The sequence below is a fragment of the Ranitomeya variabilis genome, chromosome 5 (genome assembly GCF_051348905.1).
Source record: "Ranitomeya variabilis isolate aRanVar5 chromosome 5, aRanVar5.hap1, whole genome shotgun sequence".
NCBI classification, from domain to species: domain Eukaryota; kingdom Metazoa; phylum Chordata; class Amphibia; order Anura; family Dendrobatidae; genus Ranitomeya; species Ranitomeya variabilis.
Window position 1 is genome coordinate 551,851,649 of NC_135236.1, and position 26,250 is coordinate 551,877,898.

The 26,250-nt window shown below is 43.2% G+C and overlaps 1 protein-coding gene across 3 annotated transcripts in view; it reads right to left on the reverse strand.

Moving 5' to 3' along the window:
- The window catches only part of LOC143776480 (uncharacterized), a 194,601-nt gene that overhangs the window by 64,220 nt on the left and 104,131 nt on the right, over window positions 1–26,250 (reverse strand). For all 3 annotated transcript variants that reach the window (XM_077265909.1, XM_077265911.1, XM_077265910.1), the window contains 2 exons: window positions 1,798–1,981; window positions 1,601–1,691 (listed from right to left, as the gene is read on the reverse strand). In XM_077265909.1, coding sequence (XP_077122024.1) covers window positions 1,601–1,691; window positions 1,798–1,981 — 275 coding nt within the window. The remainder of the gene's footprint in view (window positions 1–1,600; window positions 1,692–1,797; window positions 1,982–26,250) is intronic.

The window sequence follows — 26,250 nt, forward strand, 5'->3', positions numbered from 1 at the left end:
GAGGACTCTGCTGACCATGAGAGCTTACACTCTACATGTGATACAGAGAGAGAGGACTCTGCTGACCATAAGAGCTTACACTCTACATGTGATAGAGAGAGGACTCTGCTGACCATAAGAGCTTTCAATCCACATGTGATAGAGAGGACTCTGCTAACCATAAGAGCTTACACTCTACATTTGATAGAGAGGACTCTGCTGACCATGAGAGCTTACACTCTACATGTGATACAGAGAGAAAGGACTCTGCTGACCATAAGAGCTTACACTCTACATGTGATAGAGAGAGAGAGAGGACTCTGCTGACTATAAGAGCTTACACTCTACATGTGACAGAGAGGACTCTGCTAACCATACGAGCTTACACTCTACATGAGATAGAGAGGACTCTGCTAACCATTAGAGCTTACACTCTACACGTGAGGAAGAGCGATAGGACCTCACTGGCCAAAGTACCTTACACTTTAGAGGAAAGAGAGACTTGGGCAATGTTCACACGTTTAGTATTTGGTTAATATTCAGAGTAAAGGTATAATAGAAACTCGTGCACCACTTCTGCATTTTTCAACCACTCTTAGTTTAGGCTTAGAAATACTGATGTAAAATACTGAATGTGTGAAAGTAATCTTACCAAGTGAAAGAAAAAAAAAGAACTTGTTCCAGCTCCATGATGATTGATAAAGATCTTTAGTGATCAAAACGCGTCGCTCTTGTCCCGCTGTGCTTCTGGAGAGCATATTTCCACTGCTTTTAAGTTGGCAAAATAAAGTTTCAAGCCTGAATTTTACAGATATGGAGCTGGAACAAGTTCTTTTTTTTCCTTTCTCCTGTGACTACGTTGATCAGCGTGGAGTTCCTGCGGTGGTTACTCGGTGAGCTGGCTTTACTTACTATAGTTGTATCTTGCCAAGTGACTCTGGAGTTGATGGAGATGAGAAACTATGTTCCACTGGGAGCCGCTGATATCAGATGGCCCCAGTATGGACCACCACTGTACAAGCTAGATGTAAAAGCTGCAGGGCATTATGGGGAAGCTCGTGCGGTAAAACAATGTTAGTCCGCTCTCTGATGCTTCCACAGTGTGGGGAATGGTGCCAGGCAAGATTTTTTTATTTTTTGCGAATCAAATCTCAAAATGTTCGAATTTATGTAAAACTACAATTTTCGTGAATTCGTTTTAAACTCGATCCTCCGCTGACTGATCCTCTCATGTCTAATTCATGGGGTCCCAGTTAGTGGACCCTCACCAATCACACATTTGTCACCTTTACGCTTGCCAAGTTCATAGGAAATAAAAGCAGCAACATAACTGCTATGGTTGTATGTATTGTCTTAACTTGCTTGTTTTAGGTTTATGCTGCTTATAATACCGCAAGGTTACATTACAGTAATACGTTAGCGCACACCTGCTAAAACTACGTCATGGCCTAATGTACAGTTTAAAATTAAAAACATTAATTTAATTAATTAATAATTGTGCTCTAAATTACCAAGGTGCATTCCGTTAAAAAAATGTTCAGCTCATATGCCAGTCTTTTGGTGCAAAATAAGGGATCTTTTCATCTCGATAGATGCTGAGTTACTTTTGTGCATAGCTCACCTATCACATGACTTGTCTCGGGAAGGCATGTCAAATGTTTTATTTGTGGATTGTCATCATAGCTTTGAAAAGTATCAACAAAATTGGAAATCTAAGGAAAAAAAGACAATGCTTTATTCAAACATGAAAGTGGATTATATCAACATTGTACATTCAATGATGTATTGAAATCAAGTCTACACTGTACTCGTACTTACAATATCCCCAGATCGTGGGTCCAGAACTAATGGTTGGCCATTCCCACTGGTGATCCAAACTGTTCTTATGGAGGGAACATAACACATGCCAGTGATTTCACTCGTGAAGTGTTGAAGCCTCTGAATCAGCTGACCATCTTGTGACCAAACACCAACTGTTCGATCAAAAGATCCTGTCAAAAAACTGTCAAAAATGACACAAAATAAAACCACAAAATGTGTATTTATTACGTAATACTTTGATTTATAAACTTACTGCTGGTTAACAATCATTATCAGATATTACTGGATGCTACTATAATATCTAAATATGATACTATTCATTGACAGCATACAATAGTGCAGCGCCCCAGAGTCCTGGTCGTTGCAATACTGTGGCTCCGCCACTAAGGGGAGCTATGGTACGTCTGATGGCACTGAAGGAGTTCACCTGACCAGGTATCACAGACACCAATACATTTCACAGCCGGGCCTCCAGGGGGAGCTAAGGGTTCTATTCATTAGGCCACTCCTCACATACTGGTAAAACTGGGGGTCAGGCAGGAAGTTAGGAAGAAAGCTGACTGGGTTGGAACCAGGCAACACCTTGTGGCAGAGGGTGTTGTGGGGGAAGATTCGGTAGGGCCCCTGTCGGGGGTGGGATCCTGACAGAGGCCTGGCAACTTGAGAGAACGCCACGGGACCGTGCCTGCTCAGCATAGCGGCGGTGCCCAAGGAAGGATTAGAAGCGAGATAGATTGTGCTGAGTGAGAAACGAGATCAAAGCAACAAGGAGAATACCAGTAGGAGTCGTGCTGTGAGACCGAGGCAACATTCTACTGAGGCGCACAACCGGCGGCCGGAACGCCGAGGAAGTATTCATACATCTAGCTTCAAGCAATACTTCAAACCAACGGCAGGACAGTCAGTCATAGGCGGGCTGTCTCACCTAAATCACCTACGAAGACATAGGGGGCAACTTGTGGAGAGGGGCGACTCTAGGGTCCCGGAAGAGCTCCGAGCCTACCCGTCATACGGGTGCCGTCCTAACCGTAACATTAGGGAGGGATGGAAGATTAGCAGAACATCATCTAATCGAGTTGTGAGGGAACTTAAGAAACAGACACAACAGTTGTGGGGACTTTCCGTAAGCACAGCAGGGAAGGACCACAACACACAGCGCTAGCAGGAAGGCACAGATTTCCACCTGCAAAGGGAGCTCTGGATGTGCCATCGGACCGGCCGGACTTGCGCAGCCTGGTTAACCGTATTCCGGACTGAGGACCCTGAAGCCTTCAGTAAAGAGGTAAAGAGACTGCAACCTGGTGTCCTCGTTATTTACTGTGACCGGCACTGCACCGCACTACCACCATCATCTACACCCTATTATTTGGGCGCCCCTCAGCAGGGTCACGGACCGGGCCTAGCCACCGTGACAACCCCAGAACAGAGACTCAGAGGCCCGGTACCGGGTACCCCTCGGCCCTGCGGCAGTGGGGGCGCTGCAATAGCATTATCTGGGTATATTCATAATCATAGAACCACGAAATGTTAAAAGGGACCTCCAGGGTCATAGTGTCCAACCCCCTGCTCAGTGCAGGATTCACTAGACCATCTCAGGTAGATGTCTGTCCAGTCTCTGTTTGAAGACTTCTATTGAAAGAGAATTCCCCACCTATTGTGGCAGCCTGTTCCACTCATTGATCACCCTCAAGGTTAAAAAGTTTTTTCCAATATCTAATCTGTATTTTCTCCTTTTCAGTTTCATTCCATTGCTTCTCTTGTTTCTATGTGCAAATGAGAATAACATCCCTTCAGATATTTGTAGACAGCTATTAAGTTTCCTCTTAGCCTTCTTTTTTGCAAGCTAAACATTCCCAGATCCCTTAACTGTTCCTCATAAGATTTAGTTTGCAGTCCACTCACCATCCTGGTAGCTCTTCTCTGAACTTGCTGTAGTTTTTCAATGTTTTTTTTTTTAAATGTGGTGCCCAGAACTGGACGCAGTATTCCAGATGCGTACTAAGAAAGGAGGAGTGGAGGGGATAATGGCTTCACATGATCTAGACTATATGCATCTTTTAATAATCCCAGAATTGTGTTTGCCTTTTTGCAGCTGCATCACACTGTTGACTCATGCACAGTCTGTGATCTATTAGTATACATTATTATACAAAAGTCTTTTTCACACGTGCTTTTGCTTAGTTTTATTCCTCCCATCCTGTAGATGTAATTTTTGTTTTTCTTGCTCAGATGCAGAATCTTGCATTTCTCCCTGTTAAATACCATTCGCTCATTGTTCAAGCTCATCTAGGTCCTTCTGAATCCTATCTCTGTCTTTTCTAGTGTTAGCTAGCTCTCCTAGCTTCGCATTGTCTGCAAATTTGATCAGTTTACCTCTAGTTCCCTTATCTCACTTATAAAATTTTTTAACACCATTAATCCTCACCAAATCCCTGGTTACGAGATTTTGAGCTTGATTTCAATAGGACATTTTTAAAGAGAAACTAAACTTTTAATGATTTTTTTTCGGTATGCTGTAAGCCCTTTGTTGCATATCAGGGATGGCTGGGATCCTGAGACCCCAACCAATGGTTCAAAAGACCTCTTAGAAGTACACAACTCAGGAGGCTAGAGTGCACAGCTCAGGTAACAAGAGCGCACAGCTTTGTCTGAGTGCAAACATGGATTCAATAGAAAGTCTATTGTCCTGATTTATCAAAACTGGTGTGTTCACACCGGTTTATATTAGGGGATGGAGTGCAGTGGGCTTAATAATTAAAAAAGCTCTCCCATCAAAGTTTTTATCCACTTAATATATTACAATCATTATATTATTTGGTATTGTGTACTTACAATTGCTCATCTTGCCTTTCTACCAAGTTAATTATGTTTTCTCTACTCTATGTAGAAACAGGAAGACTCCTTTCCCTGCATGAGCCATCCCCCTCTTCAACTCCTGACCCAGCTTCTCTGCTCCTCCCCCCTGCCAGGGACTTTTTCAGTGATAACTCATGCAGGGAAAATATACTTTCTGTTTCTACATAGAACTTAGAAGGATTCAGCTAGTCAGTTTTTAATCATGTGATGTCATAGTGAAAATATATTCCAACCCATTGAATTTCCAATTATACAGATATTAGACATTAAAAACTGTTAGTGTACAGTGAACTTAAATTATACTATGTGTTAAATATGTCAAAAGTATGTTTAATAAATGCATTTAAGTAGACCAATCTTTATACTGCTCTATTTGCTTCCTTTAGACATGTATAACTGGAATACATGTTAAAGAAAGCGATAACTTCCAAACTATACTTTCTATAACTTGCCACATCCTACCAGTATAATTATGTTACTGTGGTTTCACATCATTCAACATCGCAAGAGAAAGGAATGGCAATAATTATTTCTTTTATTAAAACCACAAACAGAATCCATCAATGTCCACAGGATACTTCACTGCTGTTGACTGCAACCCACAAACTTTGAAAAGAGCAATGACTACAGGATATCTTGTAGTTCCCATAATTGAGGATAAATCTGGTCATATACTAGTGTCATATACTATACATATAGATAAGCTTAATTAGGAAATGCATTTTTTTACATACTAACAGTTTTATCTAAGGTGACCTTAAGCTATGTTCAAATGTTGTATTTTTGCTATGTGTTCTTATGCAAATTATACATTTTATACATATAAATTAGTTATGACTAATGCCTGACTAATTCAATGCCCTACCAATGTTGAAAAGTAAACAATTCCCGACCAACTCAATGCCCTACCCATGTGTTTCTCAAACAGTGCCTGACCAATTTAACTTCTTCCTGATGTTTTACATTCGCAATTGTGTATTTTTCATGAACTCAAATAACGTTTGTCCATTGAATATAATGGATTGCGGCAAGTGCTAGCAATTGGGACCTGAACCCATCTATCTTTGCTTGCCCTGTTCTTTTTAGTAAAAGTCCAAGGGGTGTTTTTTTTTTTTTTTTTTTTTAAAAAGGACACATTCTAATTTTTGAATGCTGTTAAAGGGAACCTGTCACCCCCCCCCCCCAGGCGTTTGTAACTAAAAGAGCCACCTTGTGCAGCACTAATGCTGCATTTGGACAAGGTGGCTTTTTTAGTTATGCTCCTTGCATACGCTGAAATAAACAAAATTTGGCCCCTCATACCGTGAAATCGCCAGGGAGGCGGGACTTTCCTTCCTAATCAGATGCAGCACAGCCGTCATTCATACCCCCTTGGCGCCGGGCGCCTCCTGTTTAAATCTGGTGCATGCCACGGCGATTAGTGATCAGCTGACGCCGCACAGTCTGAAGAAAGCGGAAGGAGATGAGTGAGAGGCGAAGGTATGCACTGCGCATGCCCATGAATCCCAGCCCCGCAGTATGAATAAATCAGAAGACACTGCGGGGCGGGATCTCGGCGCAGTCAGCCTGACATTAAATGATGTTAGAAGACGGGCAGCGCTAACTGCACATGCCCAAGGGATAACATAACAGCTGTGTCCAAAAAAAAAGAAAAAAGAAAAAGCACCCGCACTGCTGCCTGATGCGATCCTCTTATGGTGTGCCCTGCAAAAGCTGCTCCAGTACTCATAACCACTCGTCCATGCGGGGGCACTCACGGTGCATAGCCAAAAAAGTATATGCAATCCAGAAAAAAGAAGAAAAAAACTTGCTTGCACTCACCAGGCCCGATGAACCAAACTTATCTTTATTTAGGACATGTGCAGTTCTAAATCAGGATCAGTGGAAGCGCAGTGAGCGCGAAACAGCTGTCATCCGACATTCAGCACGTTCTCCCTGATTTACTGCACATGTCCTAAATAAAGATAAGTTTGGTTCATCGGGCCTGGTGAGTGCAAGCTGTTTTTTTCTTCTTTTTTCTTGATAACATAACAGCACAGGCTCCGGGACAGATTCAAACAACGCTGAGCGCCCATCGCCAAGGGGGTATGAATGACGGCTGTGCTGCATCTGATTAGGAAGGAAAGTCCCGCCTCCCTGGCGATTTCACAGTATGAGGGGGCACATTTTATAAGTGTTTATTTCAGGTTATGCATGGAGCATAACTAAAAGAGCCACCTTGTCCAAATGCAGCATTAGTGCTGCACAAGATGGCTCTTTTAGTTACAAACGCCCGGGGGGGGGGGGGGGGGGGAGACAGGTCCCCTTTAATAATCTACAGTAATTTAGCAACTGTACACCCCACAAAAATACTGCATGCCACATGTTCCTTTTAGTGCATGAACTTACATGTAGCTCTGAACAAGGTAACATTTCAGGGATAAATTGTATTTTTGATCAGCGGAGGATGACTGAAAACAAACAAGCAAAGAATAAAGTACAAAAAAGTTCAAAAATCCTGAGCCACCCACACACCTAGCAAATTATGGAGGGGTTGGCTGCCTAGTAGAAAAATTGCACACAATTAGGGCTTGAGTAGAGCGCCAGTCACATAATTTGCTAGGTGTGTAGGTGGCTGTTCTTATCAGCAGTTTGCACCTGTGCTGCCCCTGCCTTTACCAGTGGGGGCTTGTTGCATCCTGCTAGTGCATTTGTTATCAGACAGGTTTTGGGAAGGCTGTACCCTTATGGTATGTGTTGGTTTTTTAATTTTTCTATGCAAGCTGTTTTTGAAATTAGTGGTAGGACTCACAAGCATGAGGACCCTTGACGTTGGGTTGTGAGCTTATCTATTTTGGCCAAAATATTAATCAATACCTCTTTTAATGTATTTATCATATACATTAATTTTTTTAATCTTTTATTGCACTTTTTATCATTTTTTCAGGATGCAGTTAGGCCTCTTTTTGTTGGCTTGGTGAACTGGGGCGTCTCTTTGTGAGGTGCATATATATAGTGCTGGGCAGCCCGCCTGCTAATACTATGGGCGTCATCAATAGGCTGTTAGCCAGACACTTTGCATCACAAGTACCTGTGTGACTGGCGTTCTACTCAAGCCCTATTTGTGTGACATTTTTCTACTAGGCAGCCAACCCCTCCATAATTTGCTAGGTGTGTGGGTGGCTGTTTTGCTCCTGTGCTGCCCTTGTCTTTGCCAGTGGAGGCCTGCTGCATCCTGCTAGTGCATTTGTTATTGGACAGGTTTTGGGAAGGCTGTATCCTTATGGTGTTTGTTTTTTTAATTTTTCTATGTTAGCTGTGTGACTCCAGTGCTCTGTATGAAGGCATCTCTCAATAGCCTGCTCCTCACTGGGCCTAACTGAGTCGCCCACCAAGGCCGTGGGGTACTCGGTACTGGGTCCGGACAGGGGATGTCACGGTGGCGGGGACCCAGTCCGTGGCCCAGGGCGCCCATGTAAAAGGCGGCCATTTTCCTGAAGTCGAGATGCGAACTCTGCTTCAGGAAAATGGCCGCCGCGATCTCCATCTGCGCACGCGCAGCATCCCGCGGCCATTTTCCTGAATCCTCGGGCAGCAGAGCGCTCCATCTGCGCACGCGCGGCCACAGGAAGATGGCCGCCCCCACCGATCACCAGGGGAATAGCGCAGATCGCGCTCTTTTTCCACACCTATGCAGTGGATTCGGCACTTGGGCATGCGCAAACCACTACGCCACCAACGGAAAAATAAGCAAGATCTGGGGGAAGAAACAGCGATGTCACCACGCCCATCTGACCAGACCAGCCTGATTGACAGGCGAAAACGGCGACTTTGGTAACGTATTTCGGCAGCATAGGTGTGGAATCAGGGTCCACAAAATACACTATTGTAATGCACAGCTCAGGCCCTATTTAACAGTATTTTTATCTCATACGGAAAAAACGGGGTGACAGGTTCCCTTTAAATCTCTGCCCACAAGTGAAGAGGCAGTTGTTCTGCCCTCTAGAACACGGGAAATGATGTCGGCAGCAAACCTGAGACTTCACAAGATCATCTCCAACAGCCAGGAGGCAATGAAGGCATTCCCATCTGAGGACTAAGCGATGAGCTTAAAGAACCTCGATCTGAATTCTGACTTTCCTCCTATGCAATACAGCCTTGGTCTGCTTTGGGACATTAAACAGGACACGTTCACATTCCGGTTGTCAGTCTGTGACAAACCATTTACCAAATGAGGAGTCTTATCTGCTGTGAACAACATTTATGATCCTCTTGGGTTTATAGCACCCATCACCATTCAAGGCAAGATACTGTTGAGACAGTTGACCGCTGAGAGCACGGATTGGGACTTTGGATTTTGCTTTATCATCGATATTCACATAACCTACCTTCTCTTTTTTGACTTTACATCTGGATAAGTGATGTGAGAACACTGTTTTCTTACTTGTATGCCATCTTGTGGCTATATCACGGTACTGTCCAGTATGTAGATATCCTTCTCTAGTAGCAGGATTTAATATTTCCTATATTGTTTTTTTATGATATGATAGGTTCAAACCCTGTATTTTGATATTGCAATGTTTACCCATGATGTCGATCTTTTGTGTCTTCACCAATAACTTATCACATAATGTTTACTAATAATGTTTTTTATACAATTGAGAAATAAAGTCTTTACATTTTATTACTAATATGACTGACACTCATGATATTCAATTCTGGGGCACAGTGCTCCAATTTTCTGTAGGATTTATATAAGTATAGCCAGCAAAGAATGTCAGTGACAGGGGATTGTATAAAGCCAACCCCAAAATGTTACAGGACAGAACCAAAAGAGAAAATGGGAGACACCTGTAGTGAAACAAACCAAGGAAAGAAAGGATAAAAGAACCATCAGCAATTGGACAGAGACAAATCAGGTTGTGGCTCAACAGAGAGGGAAACAAACTACACAGCAAAATGGTCACTGGATTGAGACCTGAAACCAAGCCATGACAGTAGCCCTTTCAATGTGTGCATGACACTTTAGGTTTCTCATTCATTTTCCTGGCATCAGGTTTTGCTTCAGCTTTTGTCATAAATCTGTGTAGAAAAAAACGCAACAAAAACGCAACAAATCTGCAACGTGTGCACACAGCCTTAAACGTAGATCTTTTAAGGACAACTACACAAACTCCCCCACCCTAAAAACAGGGGCCTTCCAACATCTGCGGTTGGCACCTCTTTTGGCTCGATCTCTGGTTACCCAAAAACCTCTTTTGATTTCCCTCTAGACTTTAATTAACCAGGACAAAAATGCCCAAATACTGGATGAAAACCTCCACAGCAGAAAAAAGGCAAGCTCCTGGGAGCCGTAAGGAGTTGAGTAGTTAGAGAAAACTTAACAAGGGGGAGAAATTCCACCCAGTCTTCCTGATGAGATGAAGCAAACACCTCAAATACAGCTCTACCTCCTGGTTCATCCTTTCTGTTTATCCTTTTGTCTCGGGATGATAACCTAAGGAAAAAGACAGCTTGATACCCAATCTGGAGAAAAAACTTTACCGAAAGCTAGCCATATATTGTACTCCTCTATCGGAAATAGTGTTTTTGGGAACACCATGTAATTTAACAATGAGAAATGAACAACATGGTTAAGCTCTATGCAGTAGGCAACTTTTGAAGTGGGACTAAATGAAACATTTGCTAAAACGGACCACAACTACCCACACAACAGTATTACCTTTAGAGTTAGGCAAATCAGTGACAAAGTCCATCGGCAAGTGGGTCCAGGGCTGCCACAGAACATCGTTAGGTAAGAGATAACCCACTGGGGCTTTAACCTTTGCACAAACTCTGCATTTATGGACATGCTCATCAATATCCTTATGGGAATTCTGCCACCAGAAGGACCTTGAAAGAGGTCTCCACGTGGCAGAAGAACCCGGATGCCCAGCTAAAACGGAATCATGCACTTCATTAGGAAGACCTTGGTGTAAAGAGGGTGGTACATAAAGTTTGTACATAGGTAAACCTTCCGCTGCACTATCCTGAGCATCCCAAATGTGCTGCTTGAGATCTATCCCCAGATCACCCACCACCACCCCTTCACTAAGAATCTTAACAGCATTTTTGCTCCTTAACTTTGGAACAAAGCTACGAAACAAAGTGTCAGCCTGAACATTCTTAGATCCGAGTAGGTAAGTCACAGTAACATCAAACTGGGCAAAATAAAATGGTGTACAGAACTTGTCTGGTGTTTAAACTCATCCATGTACAACAGGTTCCTTTGATCTGTAAAGACCATCGCCTTATGTCAGAAGCTCTTGGTCACCTATATCATAATTAGACTCTGCTTGAGAAAACACCTGAGACTAAAATTACAAATATGTAGGTACCCATTCATTCTTTGCTCTCATCTCCACAGCTGAAGCATCTTCTTCAACCAAGAAAGGCAGATCAACCTCAGGTTGACTGAGAACAGGAGCCTTAGAGAAAGCTGCCTTGAGAGCAGAAAAAGCATTTAATGCTTTGGATGAACAGGAGGAAAAACCTGATTTCTTCTTGGTCATGTCATTTAAATGTTTGGGTATGACTGAAAAGTTCTTGATGAACTTCTGATAATAATCTGCAAAGCCTAGAAATCTCTGCAACGCCTTTAGGTAACTCTGCTGAACCCAATCAAGAAAGTCCGGTACTTTAATGGAATTCATCTGAAATCCCTAAGCAGAAAACAAAAGCCCTAAGAACTTGACCTCCTGTATTTCAAACTGTCATTTCTCCAGTTTAGCAAATAAATGGTTCTCACATAGAATTTGGAGGACCTGTCAGACATGCTCACAGTGTTCCTCCTGAGTACGCAAGTAAATCAATATGTCATCCAGATAAATTAGCAAAAACCTACTCATCAGAGAGGGAAAAATGTTACACAATTACATAAGTTTAACCCCTTAAGCCCCAAGGGTGGTTTGCACGTTAGTGACTGGGCCAATTTTTACAATTCTGACCACTGTCCCTTTATGAGGTTATAACTCTGGAATGCTTCAACGGATCTTGGCCATTCTGACAATGTTTTCTCGCGACATATTGTACTTCATGACAGTCGTAAAATTTCTTCGATATAACTTGCGTTTATTTGTGCAAAAAATGGAAATTTGCCAAAAATTTGAAGATTTTGCAATTTTCCAACTTTGAATATTTATGCCCTTAAATCACAGAGATATGTCACACAAAATAATTAATTAGTGACATTTCCCACATGTCTACTTTACATCAGCACAATTTTGGAACCAAAATTTTTTTTTGCTAGGAAGTTATAAGGGTTAGAATTTGACCAGCAATTTCTCATTTTTGCAACACCATTTTTTTTTTAGGGACCACATCACATTTGAAGTCACTTTGAGGGGTCTATATGATAGAAAATAACCAAGTTTGACACCATTCTAAAAACTGCACCCCTCAAGGTGCTCAAAACCACATTCAAGAAGTTTATTAACCCTTCAGGTGTTTCACAGAAATTTTTGGAATGTTTAAATAAAAAATGAACATTTAACTTTTTTTCACAAAAAATTTACTTCAGCTCCATTTTGTTTTATTTTACAAAGGGTAACAGGACAAATTATACAACAACTTTGGGGTGCATTTTCTCCTGAGTACACTGATACCTGATATGTGGGGGTAAACCACTGTTTGGGCGCATGGCAGAGCTCAGAAGGGAAGGAGCGCCGTTTGACTTTTCAATGCAAAATTGACAGGAATTGAGATGGGACGCCTTGTTGCGTTTGGAGAGCCCCTGATGTGCCTAAACATTGAGACCCCCCACAAGTGACACCATTTTGGAAAGTAGACCCCCTAAGGAACTCATCTAGATGTGTTTTGACAGCTTTGAACCCCCAAGTGTTTCACTACAGTTTATAATGCAGAGTCGTGAAAATAAAAATTAATTTTTTTCCCACAAAAATGTTTTTTTAGCCCCCCAAATTTTTATTTTCCCAAGGGTAACAAGAGAAATTGGACCCAAATAGTTATTATCCAATTTGTCCTGAGTATGCTGATACCCCATATGTTGGGGTAAACCCCTGTTTTGGTGCACGGGAGAGCTCGGAAGGGAAGGAGCACTGTTTTACTTTTTCAACGCAGAATTGGCTGGAATTGAGATCGGACGCCATGTCGCGTTTGGAGAGCCCTGATGTGCCTAAACAGTGGAAACCCCCAATTCTAACTGAAACCCTATCCCAAACACATTCCTAACCCTAATCCCAACCATAACCCTAACCACACCCCTAACCCTGACACACCCCTAACCCTAATCCCAACCGTAAATGTAATCCAAACCCTAACCCTAACTTTAGCCCCAACCCTAACTTTAGCCCCAACCCTAACCCTAAATTTAGTCCCAACCCTAACCCTAGCCCCACCCCTAACCCCAACCCTAACCCCACCCCTAGCCCCAACCCTAGCCCTAACCCTAGCCCTAACCCTAGCCCTAAACCTAGCCCTAACCCTAACCCTAGCCCTAACCCTAACCATAATGGGAAAATGGAAATAAATATATTTTTTTAAATTTTTTTCTTTTTCCCTAACTAAGCGGGTGATGAAGGGGCGTTTGATTTACTTTTATAGCTGTTTTTTTAGCGGATTTTTATGATTGACAGCTGTCACACACTAAAAGACGCTTTTTATTGCAAAAAATATTTTTTGCGTTACCACATTTTGAGACCTATAATTTTTCCATATTTTGGTCCACAGAGTAATGTGAGGTCTTGTTTTTTGCGGGACGAGTAGATGTTTTTATTGGTACCATTTTTGGGCATGTGAAATTTTTTGATCGCTTTTTATTCCAAATTTTGTGAGGCAGAATGACCAAAAAACAGCTATTTATGAATTTATTTTATTTTATTTTTTTTTTTGGGGGGGGGGGGCGTTTATACCGTTCCACATTTGGTAAAATTGATAAAGCAGTTTTATTCTTCGGGTCAGTACGATTACAGCGATACCTCATATGCAACATTTTTTTATGTTTTGGCGCTTTTATACGATAAAAACTATTTTATAGAAAAAAAATATATTTTTGCATCGCTTTATTCTGAGGACTATAACTTTTTTATTTTTTGCTGATGATGCTGTATGGCGGCTCATTTTTTGAGGGACAAGATGATGTTTTCAGCGGTACCATGGTTATTTATATCTGTCTTTTTGATCGCGTGTTATTCCACTTTTTGTTCGGCGATATGATAATAAAGCATTGTTTTTTGCCTCTTTTTTTTTTTTTTTACGGTGTTGACTGAAAGGGTTAACTAGTGGGACAGTTTTATAGGTCGGGTCGTTATGGACACTACTAAATATGTGTACTTTTATTGTTTTTTTTTATTTAGATAAAGAAATGTATTTATGGGAACAATATTTTTTTTTTCTTTATTTAGGAATTTTTTTTAATTAATTAATTAATTTATTTTTTTAACATTTAATTTTTTTTTTTTTTTAACTTTTTTACTTTCTCCCAGGGAGGACATCACTGTATAGTGACAGATCGCTGATCTGACACTTTGCAGAGCACTGTGTCAGATCAGCGATCTGACATGCAGGGCTCCTGGCTTACCAGCGCCTGCTCTGAGCAGGCGCTGGTAAGCCACCTTCGTGCAGGACCCGGATGTAGCCCCGCGGCCATTTTGGATCCGGGGCCCGCAGGGAGGAGACGCTCGGTACAAGGTGAGCACATCGCCTTGTACCGATCGTCTCAGGGAAGCACGCAGGGAGCCCTCTCCCTGCGCGATGCTTCCCTGTACCGCCGAAACACTGCGATCATGTTTGATCGCAGTGTGCCGGGGGTTAATGTGCCGGGAGCAGTCCGTGACTGTTCCTGGAACATAGTGCTGGATGTCAGCTGTGATAGTCAGCTGCCACCCGGCCGCGCTCCCCCCGTAAGCGCGGCCGATCGCATATGACGTATCCCGTCACTGGGAATTAAGTCCCAGGTCACCTTGACGGGATAGTACATCATATGGGATTAAGGGGTAAAAAAAGACATAGATTCATCAAGTTCAACCTTTCTTCATCAATTATACATTTTTGTTGTCACAAAATTAGCTACAGTATCACCACTGTTATGAGTAATAAGGAAATCATCCAGTCATTTTTTAAAAGCTGTTATAGTATCTGCCATTACTACCTCTTGTCATAGGACATTTCACAGTCTGACTTCACTAACTGTGAAGAACCCTTTCCTATTAATGACTGCTCACTTTCCCCAGTCCCGCAAGCTCAGTGCTACAGGGTAAACCATGAGTCTGCTCTCTCCATCAATGAACAAATCCAAGTCCTTTCCACTTCCTGCCAACTCCAACTCAAAAATATTTTACAGATCCATACATTCCTTAACCAAGAATCTGCAAAAACTAGTGCCTGTCCTCCTCATCTCCCACCTTGACTACTTCAACTACCTGCTCTGTGGCCTCCCTTCTAACACTCTTGCACCCCTCAAATCTATTTTAACCCCTTTACTCCCAAGGGTGGTTTGCATGTTAATGACCAGGCCAATTTTTACAATTCTGACCACTGTCCCTTTATGAGGTTATAACTCTGGAACGCTTCCATGGATCCTGGTGACTCTGACAATGTTTTCTCATGACATTTTGTACTTCATGATAGTGGTAAAATTTCTTTGATATTACTTGCATTTATTTGTGAAAACAAAAACAGAAATTTGGCAAAAATTTTGAAAATTTTGCAATTTTACAACTTTGTGATTTAAAGGCATGAAAATCCAGAGATATGTCACACAAAATACTTAATAAGTAACATTTCCCACATGTCTACTTTACATCAGCACAATTTTGGAACCAACATTTTTTTTTGCTAGGAAGTTATAAGGGTTAAAATTTGACCAGCAATTTCTCATTTTTGCAACAACATTTTTTTTTTAGGGACCACTAGGGTTGAGCGAAACGGATCGTTCATTTTCATAAGTCGCCGACTTTTGGCAAAGTCGGCGTCTCATGAAACCCGACCCGATCCCTGTGTGGGGTCGGCCATGCGGTACGCGATCTTGGCGCCAAAGTCGCGTTTCGAATGACGCGTTTAGCGCCATTTTTACAGCCAAAGAAGGAGTGTGGGCAGAGTGATGACATAGGGGTCAGGGGCGTGCACGGCTATCATCATTTTATAGCTTGTGCGCAGTAGGGATTTGCAATGTGTAACACGAGATTTTCTGTGCTGGGACGGAGGGGGAATATGGGACGGAGGGGGGGGGAGAGAGAGAGAGAGAGAGACAGAAAAAAAAAAATTCCCAATTGACGTGCATAGGGTTTCGTGTTCTGGCCGATCCTCGACTTTTCGCAGTAATCGGCCGATTTCGCCCGACTCGACTTTTCAAAAAGTCGGGTTTCACAAAACATGACTCGACCCTAAAAAGGTCAAGGTCGCTCAACCCTAGGGACCACATCACATTTGAAGTCACTTTGAGGGGTCTATATGATAGAAAATACCCACACGTGAAACCATTCTAAAAACTACACCCCTCAAGGTGCTCAAAACCACATTCAAGAAGTTTATTAACCCTTCAGGTGCTTCACAGGAATTTTTGGAATGTTTTAAAAAAATGTACATTTAACTTTTTTTCACAAAAAAATTAAATTCAGATCCAATTTGTTTTATTTTATCAAGGGTAACAGGATAAATTGGACCACAAAAGTTGTTGTACAATTTGTCCTGAGTACGCCGACACCCCATATGTGGGGGTAAAACTACTGTTTGGGTGCATGGCAGCGCTCGGAAGGGAAGGAGCGCCATTTGACTTTTCAATGCAAAATTGGCTGGAATTGAGATGGGACCCCATGTCGTATTTGGAGAGCCCCTGATGTGCTTAAACAGTGGAAACCCCCCCCACAAGTGAGTGATGCCATTTTGGAAAGTAGACCCCCTAAGGAACTTATCTTGATGTGTGGTGAGCACTTTGAACCCCCAAGTGCTTCACAGAAGTTTATAATCAATAATAGAAACAAAGGATTGCTTAACGTGGTAGTGAGGGGATAGTCGTGCCAAATAAGTATTGAGTAAATTAATATATAGTGCCTACTACCAAGAAGCCGGACCGGTGTAAAAATACGAGGACAGTCAGGAAATTAGACCATAAAGCAACAAAAAACACCACGAACCAACCAAGCAGTCCAATATAACATAATTTTTATTTTATTAATATGTAATTAGAATAAGATAACAAGGTACAAAACAGGGAAATAATTACAGGTAAAAATTATTTGTAAAAATTATAGGCCACAATGCCAGAATCCAAATGGTACAGAAAAAATTGTATGAGGAAAAACAAGGACGCACACCCAGGAAAAAATGCGGTATAAATAAAACTGGGTGAAACACAGCAGTGTATGGAGTGATAAAACAACTATATGGATCATCAATACATGGATAACAGGCTATGCTGACAAAAAAATCAAAACTGCCCTGGTGTAACCAGTGGGTGTAAGGTATCAAAACCATAAAACAAAATCAGCAAAAACACATAATTATATGCAATAAAAATATAAAATAACAATTCTGCTGAATTGAATCAAACATAGTAAAAACCTAAAAAAAGTGAAATGCTCAAGGCAAATAATACCAACATAGGGTAAGCGAAGAAGTAAAGAAGAGGCAGTTGGTCACAGTGAGATATGTAATAATGGTAGCTGTTGTGAATTTGGATTTTGGGCTCCCCCGGTGGCTACTGGTGGAATTGAACTGGTGTCTTCATCTTCTCTGTTCACCTGTTCCCATCAAGATGTGGGAGTCGCTATATAACCTTGCTGCTCTGTTAGTTGCTTGCCGGTCAACAATGTTATCAGAAGCCTCTCTGTGCTTGTTCCTGCTCCTAGACAACTACTAGATAAGTTGGACTCTTGTCCATGTTTGTTTTTGCATTTTGTTCCAGTTCACAGCTGTAGTTTCGTTACTGTGTCTGGAAAGCTCTTGTGAACGGGAATTGCCACTCTGGTGTTATGAGTTAATGCCAGAGTTTTAAAGTAATTTCTGGATGGTGTTTTTGATAGGGTTTTCAGCTGACCATGAAAGTGTCCTTTCTGTCTTCTGCTATGTAGTAAGTGGACCTCAAATTTGCTAAACCTATTTTCATACTACGTTTGTTATTTCATCTCAACTCACCGCCAATACATGTGGGGGGCCTCTGTCTCCTTTCGGGGTATTTCTCTAGAGGTGAGCTAGGACTAATATTTTCCTCTGCTAGCTTTATTTAGTCCTCCGGCTGGGCTGGGCATCTAGAATCAACGTAGGCATGCTACCCGGCCACTGCTAGTTGTGCGTTAGGTTTAGTTCATGGTCAGCTCAGTTCCCATCTTCCAAGAGCTAGTTCCTATATATGCTTATGCTATGTTCTCTTGCCATTGAGATCATGACAGTTTGACCGGCCAGCAAAGTGTTAATTGTTTGGGCTGAAGCAGGAGAAAAAGAAGTGTTGAAGGGAAATTTTTTTTTTTTTTTTTTTTCCCCCTCAGAGTTTTGCTGCCTAGCCCTTAATTGCTGTCTAGCTGCTTCTTACCTCCTCTTAACCCTTGAATGGCTCTGTGTCCACCTGTTTGTAATGGATCTTCAGAGTGTAACTGCAGGTTTGAATAATCTCGCCACGAAGGTACAAAATTTGCAAGATTTTGTTTGTCATGCACCTGTATCTGAGCCGAGAATTCCTTTGCCGGAATTTTTCTCGGGGAATAGATCCGGGTTTCAGAATTTTCGAAATAATTGCAAATTATTTTTGTCTCTGAAATCTCGCTCTGCCGGAGACCCTGCACAGCAGGTTAGGATTGTGATTTCCTTGCTCCGGGGCGACCCTCAAGACTGGGCTTTTTCATTGACACCAGGGGATCCTGCGTTGCTCAATGTGGATGCGTTTTTTCTGGCCTTGGGGTTGCTTTATGACGAACCTCATTTGGAGCTTCAGGCAGAAAAGACTTTGATGTCCCTATCTCAGGGGCAAGATGAAGCGGAAATTTACTGCCAAAGATTCCGTAAATGGTCTGTGCTTACTCAGTGGAATGAGTGCGCCCTGGCGGCGACTTTCAGAGAGGGTCTCTCTGATGCCATTAAGGATGTTATGGTGGGGTTCCCTGTGCCTGCGGGTCTGAATGAGTCCATGACAATGGCTATTCAGATCGATAGGCGTTTGCGGGAGCGCAAACCAGTGCACCATCTGGCGGTGTCCACTGAGAAGTCGCCAGAGAGTATGCAGTGTGATAGAATTCTGTCCCGAAGCGAGCGGCAGAATTTTAGACGGAAAAATGGGTTGTGTTTCTATTGTGGTGATTCTACTCATGTTATATCAGCATGCTCTAAGCGCACTAAAAAGCTTGGTAAATCTGTTTCCATTTGCACCTTACCGTCTAAATTTATTCTATCTGTGACCCTGATTTGCTCTTTGTCATCTATTACCACGGACGCCTATGTCGACTCTGGCGCCGCTTTGAGTCTTATGGATTGGTCCTTTGCCAAACGCTGTGGGTATGATTTAGAGCCTTTGGAGACTCCTATTCCTCTGAAGGGGATTGACTCCACCCCATTGGCTAATAATAAACCACAATACTGGACACAAGTAACTATGTGTATTAATCCGGATCACCAGGAGATTATTCGCTTTCTGGTGCTGTATAATCTACATGATGATTTGGTGCTAGGATTGCCTTGGCTGCAATCTCACAACCCAGTCCTCGACTGGAGAGCTATGTCTGTGTTGAGCTGGGGATGTAAGGGGGCTCATGGGGATGTACCTGTGGTTTCCATTTCATCATCCATTCCCTCTGAAATTCCTGAGTTCCTGTCTGACTATCGTGACGTCTTTGAAGAATCCAAGCTTGGTTCGTTACCTCCGCACCGAGAGTGCGATTGTGCCATAGATTTAATCCCGGGTAGTAAATACCCAAAGGGTCGTTTATTTAATCTGTCTGTGCCTGAACATGCTGCTATGCGAGAATATATAAAGGAGTCCTTGGAAAAGGGACATATTCGTCCATCGTCATCTCCCTTAGGAGCCGGTTTTTTCTTTGTGTCAAAAAAAGACGGCTCTTTGAGACCATGTATTGATTATCGGCTTTTGAATAAAATCACTGTTAAATATCAATACCCATTGCCGTTGCTGACTGATTTGTTTGCTCGCATAAAGGGGGCCAAGTGGTTCTCTAAGATTGACCTTCGTGGGGCGTATAATTTGGTGCGAATCAGGCAGGGGGATGAGTGGAAAACCGCATTTAATACGCCCGAGGGCCACTTTGAGTATTTAGTGATGCCTTTTGGTCTTTCTAATGCTCCGTCAGTTTTCCAGTCCTTTATGCATGATATTTTTCGCGATTATTTGGATAAATTTATGATTGTGTATCTGGATGATATTCTGATTTTTTCGGATGACTGGGACTCTCATGTCCAGCAAGTCAGGAGGGTTTTTCAGGTTTTGCGGTCTAATTCTTTGTGTGTGAAGGGTTCTAAGTGTGTTTTTGGGGTACAGAGGATTTCCTTTTTGGGATATATTTTTTCCCCCTCTTCCATTGAAATGGATCCTGTCAAGGTTCAAGCTATTTGTGATTGGACGCAGCCCTCTTCTCTTAAGAGTCTTCAGAAATTTTTGGGCTTTGCTAACTTTTATCGTCGATTTATTGCTGGTTTTTCGGATATTGCTAAGCCTTTGACCGATTTGACTAAGAAGGGTGCTGATGTTGCTGATTGGTCCCCTGATGCTGTGGAGGCCTTTCGGGAGCTTAAGCGCCGTTTTTCCTCTGCCCCTGTGTTGCGTCAGCCTGATGTTGCTCTACCTTTTCAGGTTGAGGTCGACGCTTCTGAGATCGGAGCTGGGGCAGTGTTGTCGCAGAAAAGTTCTGACTGCTCCGTGATGAGGCCTTGTGCCTTCTTTTCCCGTAAATTTTCACCCGCTGAGCGGAATTATGATGTTGGGAATCGGGAGCTTTTGGCCATGAAGTGGGCTTTTGAGGAGTGGCGCCATTGGCTTGAGGGGGCCAGACATCAGGTGGTGGTATTGACTGACCACAAAAATTTGATTTATCTTGAGACCGCCAGGCGCCTGAATCCTAGACAGGCGCGCTGGTCATTATTTTTCTCTCGGTTTAATTTTGTGGTGTCATACCTACCGGGTTCTAAGAATGTTAAGGCGGATGCCCTTTCTAGGAGTTTTGAGCCTGACTCGCCTGGTAACTCTGAGCCCACAGGTATCCTTAAGGATGGAGTGGTATTGTCAGCCGTTTCTCCAGACCTGCGGCGGGCCTTGCAGGAGTTTCAGGCGGAGAGACCTGATCGTTGCCCACCTGATAAACTGTTTGTTCCTGATGATTGGACCAGTAGAGTCATCTCTGAGGTTCATTCTTCTGCGTTGGCAGGTCATCCTGGCATTTTTGGTACCAGGGATTTGGTGGCAAGGTCCTTCTGGTGGCCTTCCCTGTCACGAGATGTGCGAGGCTTTGTGCAGTCTTGTGACGTTTGTGCTCGGGCCAAGCCTTGTTGTTCTCGGGCTAGTGGATTATTGTTGCCCTTGCCTATTCCTAAGAGGCCTTGGACGCACATCTCGATGGATTTTATTTCAGATCTGCCTGTTTCTCAGAAGATGTCTGTCATCTGGGTGGTGTGTGACCGTTTTTCTAAGATGGTCCATTTGGTTCCTCTGCCCAAGTTGCCTTCTTCTTCCGAGTTGGTTCCTCTGTTTTTTCAAAATGTTGTTCGTTTGCATGGTATTCCTGAGAATATCGTTTCTGACAGAGGGACCCAATTCGTGTCTAGATTTTGGCGGGCATTCTGTGCTAGGATGGGCATAGATTTATCTTTTTCGTCCGCTTTCCATCCTCAGACGAATGGCCAGACCGAGCGGATTAATCAGACCCTGGAGACATATCTGAGGTGTTTTGTGTCTGCTGACCAGGATGATTGGGTTGCTTTTTTGCCATTGGCGGAGTTCGCTCTCAATAATCGGGCCAGCTCTGCCACTTTGGTGTCCCCGTTTTTCTGTAATTCGGGGTTTCATCCTCGATTTTCCTCTGGTCAGGTGGAATCTTCGGATTGTCCTGGAGTGGATGCTGTGGTGGAGAGATTGCATTGGATCTGGGGGCAGGTGGTGGACAATTTGAGGTTGTCCCAGGAGAAGACTCAGCTTTTTGCCAACCGCCACCGTCGTGTTGGTCCTCGGCTTTCTGTTGGGGATTTGGTGTGGTTGTCTTCTCGTTTTGTCCCTATGAGGGTCTCTTCTCCTAAGTTTAAGCCTCGGTTTATCGGCCCGTATAAGATATTGGAGATTCTTAACCCTGTTTCCTTCCGTTTGGACCTCCCTGCATCCTTTTCTATTCATAACGTTTTTCATCGGTCATTATTGCGCAGGTATGAGGTACCGGTTGTGCCTTCCGTTGAGCCTCCTGCTCCGGTGTTGGTTGAGGGTGAGTTGGAGTACGTTGTGGAGAAAATCTTGGACTCTCGTGTTTCCAGACGGAGACTCCAGTATCTGGTCAAGTGGAAGGGATACGGCCAGGAGGATAATTCTTGGGTGAATGCATCTGATGTTCATGCCTCCGATCTGGTTCGTGCCTTTCATAGGGCCCATCCTGATCGCCCTGGTGGTTCTGGTGAGGGTTCGGTGCCCCCTCCTTGAGGGGGGGGTACTGTTGTGAATTTGGATTTTGGGCTCCCCCGGTGGCTACTGGTGGAATTGAACTGGTGTCTTCATCTTCTCTGTTCACCTGTTCCCATCAAGATGTGGGAGTCGCTATATAACCTTGCTGCTCTGTTAGTTGCTTGCCGGTCAACAATGTTATCAGAAGCCTCTCTGTGCTTGTTCCTGCTCCTAGACAACTACTAGATAAGTTGGACTCTTGTCCATGTTTGTTTTTGCATTTTGTTCCAGTTCACAGCTGTAGTTTCGTTACTGTGTCTGGAAAGCTCTTGTGAACTGGAATTGCCACTCTGGTGTTATGAGTTAATGCCAGAGTTTTAAAGTAATTTCTGGATGGTGTTTTTGATAGGGTTTTCAGCTGACCATGAAAGTGTCCTTTCTGTCTTCTGCTATGTAGTAAGTGGACCTCAAATTTGCTAAACCTATTTTCATACTACGTTTGTTATTTCATCTCAACTCACCGCCAATACATGTGGGGGGCCTCTGTCTCCTTTCGGGGTATTTCTCTAGAGGTGAGCTAGGACTAATATTTTCCTCTGCTAGCTTTATTTAGTCCTCCGGCTGGGCTGGGCATCTAGAATCAACGTAGGCATGCTACCCGGCCACTGCTAGTTGTGCGTTAGGTTTAGTTCATGGTCAGCTCAGTTCCCATCTTCCAAGAGCTAGTTCCTATATATGCTTATGCTATGTTCTCTTGCCATTGAGATCATGACAGGTAGCAGTAAGAAAAGTCACTCACAATGAGACTGTAAATCCCTAGCTCCTGGATAGCATCCTCCCCAACACGCGCTTTGGCTCTTTACCTTCGTCAGGAGGTGGCGTCATGAGGATCAATGGGAGTATATAAATCAAAAGGGGCCAATAGAAAGAGAGGGTGTGTGTGGATATGCCAATAAGAACAGGAATGGGGCGTGGTTATACTGTGATGGTAAAGAAGAAAGGGGAAGTGATAGAATGTACTGACCGCGTCACAGCAAGCACCCTGGTCACGTGAGTGAGCGTCCCTAACTACGTGGAGTTCCAGACAGATTCGGGAGAACACATAGCGGTGCGTGTGACCCAGGACTGTTGTGAAATTGGATTTTGGGCTCCCCCGGTGGCCACTGGTGGAATTGAACTGGTGTGCATCTTCCCCTCTGTTCACCTGTTTCCATCAGGATGTGGGAGTCGCTATTTAACCTTGCTCCTCTGTCACTTCCATGCCGGTCAACATTGTAATCAGAAGCCTTTCTGTGCATGTTCCTGCTGCTAGACAACTCCCAGCTAAGTTGGACTTTAGTCCTCGTTTGTTTTTGCATTTTGTTCCAGTTCACAGCTGTAGTTTCGTTTCTGTGTCTGGAAAGCTCTTGTGATCTGAAATTGCCACTCTGATGTTATGAGTTAATACTAGAGTCTTAAAGTAATTTCAGGATGGCGTTTTGATAGGGTTTTCAGCTGACCATGAAAGTGCCCTTTCTGTCTTCCTGCTATCTAGTAAGCGGACCTCAATTTTGCTAAACCTATTTTCATACTACGTTTGTCATTTCATCTAAAATCACCGCCAATATATGTGGGGGCCTCTGTCTGCCTATCGGGGAAATTTCTCTAGAGGTGAGCCAGGACTATATTTTCCTCTGCCAGGATTAGTTAGTCCTCCGGCCGGCGCTGGGCGTCTAGGGATAAAACGCAGGCTACGCTACCCGGCTACTGTTAGTTGTGCGGCAGGTTTAGTTCATGGTCAGTTTAGTTTCCATCCTTCCAAGAGCTAGTACTTATGTTTGCTGGGCTATGTTCTCTTGCCATTGAGAACCATAACAGTTTGACCGGCCCCAAAGGGTTAAATTAATTGACAGAGAAAGGAGAGAAAAGAGAAGTCTGCTGAAGATTTTTTTTTTTTTTTTTTTTTTCCCTTCCCTTCAGTTCTGAGTGTGCTTGTAATTGAATCTCTTGCAAGTCTGCCTATATTGCAGCCTTTCTCTCTCTCTCTCTCCTTCTAATCCTGGAATGGCTCTGTGTTCACCTGTTTAAAATGGATATTCAGAGTTTAGCTGCAGGTTTGAATAACCTCACCACGAAAGTTCAAAATTTACAAAATTTTGTTGTTCATGTTCCTATATCTGAACCTAGAATTCCTTTGCCTGAATTTTTCTCGGGGAATAGATCTTGCTTTCAAAATTTTAAAAATAATTGCAAGTTGTTTTTGTCCCTGAAATCTCGCTCTGCTGGAGATCCTGCTCAGCAGGTCAGGATTGTGATTTCCTTGCTCCGGGGCGACCCTCAGGATTGGGCTTTTGCATTGGCTCCAGGGGATCCTGCGTTGCTCAATGTGGATGCGTTTTTTCTGGCCTTGGGGTTGCTTTATGAGGAACCTCAGTTAGAGCTTCAGGCGGAAAAGGCCTTGATGTCCCTATCTCAGGGGCAAGACGAAGCTGAAATATACTGCCAGAAATTCCGTAAATGGGCTGTGCTTACTCAGTGGAATGAGTGCGCCCTGGCGGCGAATTTCAGAGAGGGTCTCTCTGATGCCATTAAGGATGTTATGGTGGGGTTCCCTGTGCCTGCGGGTCTGAATGAGTCCATGACTATGGCTATCCAGATCGATAGGCGTCTGCGGGAGCGCAAACCTGTGCACCATTTGGCGGTGTCTACTGAGAAGACGCCAGAGAATATGCAATGTGATAGAATTCTGTCCAGAAGTGAACGGCAGAATTTTAGACGAAAAAATGGGTTGTGCTTCTATTGCGGTGATTCAACTCATGTTATATCAGCATGCTCTAAGTGTACTAAGAAGCTTGATAAGTCTGTTTCAATTGGCACTTTACAGTCTAAGTTTATTCTATCTGTGACCCTGATTTGTTCTTTATCATCTATTACCGCGGATGCCTATGTCGACTCTGGCGCCGCTTTGAGTCTTATGGATTGGTCCTTTGCCAAACGCTGTGGGTATGATTTGGAGCCTCTTGAAACTCCTATACCCCTGAAGGGGATTGACTCCACCCCATTGGCTAGTAATAAACCACAATACTGGACACAAGTAACTATGCGGATTAATCCGGATCATCAGGAGATTATTCGCTTTCTTGTGCTGTATAACCTACATGATGTGTTGGTGCTTGGATTGCCATGGCTGCAATCTCATAACCCAGTCCTTGACTGGAAAGCTATGTCTGTGTTAAGCTGGGGATGTAAGGGGACGCATGGGGACGTACCTGTGGTTTCCATTTCATCATCTATTCCCTCTGAGATTCCTGAATTCTTGACTGAATATCGTGACGTTTTTGAAGAACCTAAGCTTGGTTCATTACCTCCGCACCGGGAGTGCGATTGTGCCATAGATTTGATTCCGGGTAGTAAATACCCTAAGGGTCGTTTATTTAATCTGTCTGTGCCTGAACATGCTGCTATGCGAGAATATATAAAGGAGTCCTTGGAAAAGGGACATATTCGTCCTTCGTCATCTCCCTTAGGAGCCGGTTTTTTCTTTGTGGCTAAGAAAGATGGCTCTTTGAGGCCGTGTATTGATTATCGGCTTTTGAATAAAATCACGGTTAAATATCAATATCCGTTACCACTGCTGACTGATTTGTTTGCTCGCATAAAGGGGGCCAAGTGGTTCTCTAAGATAGATCTCCGTGGGGCGTATAATTTGGTGCGAATTAAGCAGGGGGATGAGTGGAAGACCGCATTTAATACGCCCGAGGGCCACTTTGAGTATTTGGTGATGCCTTTTGGTCTTTCAAATGCCCCTTCAGTCTTTCAGTCCTTTATGCATGACATTTTCCGTGATTATTTGGATAAATTTATGATTGTGTATCTGGATGATATTTTGATTTTTTCGGATGACTGGGACTCTCATGTCCAGCAGGTCAGGAGGGTTTTTCAGGTTTTGCGGTCTAATTCCTTGTGTGTGAAGGGTTCTAAGTGCGTTTTTGGGGTTCAAAAGATTTCCTTTTTGGGATATATTTTTTCCCCCTCTTCCATCGAGATGGATCCTGTCA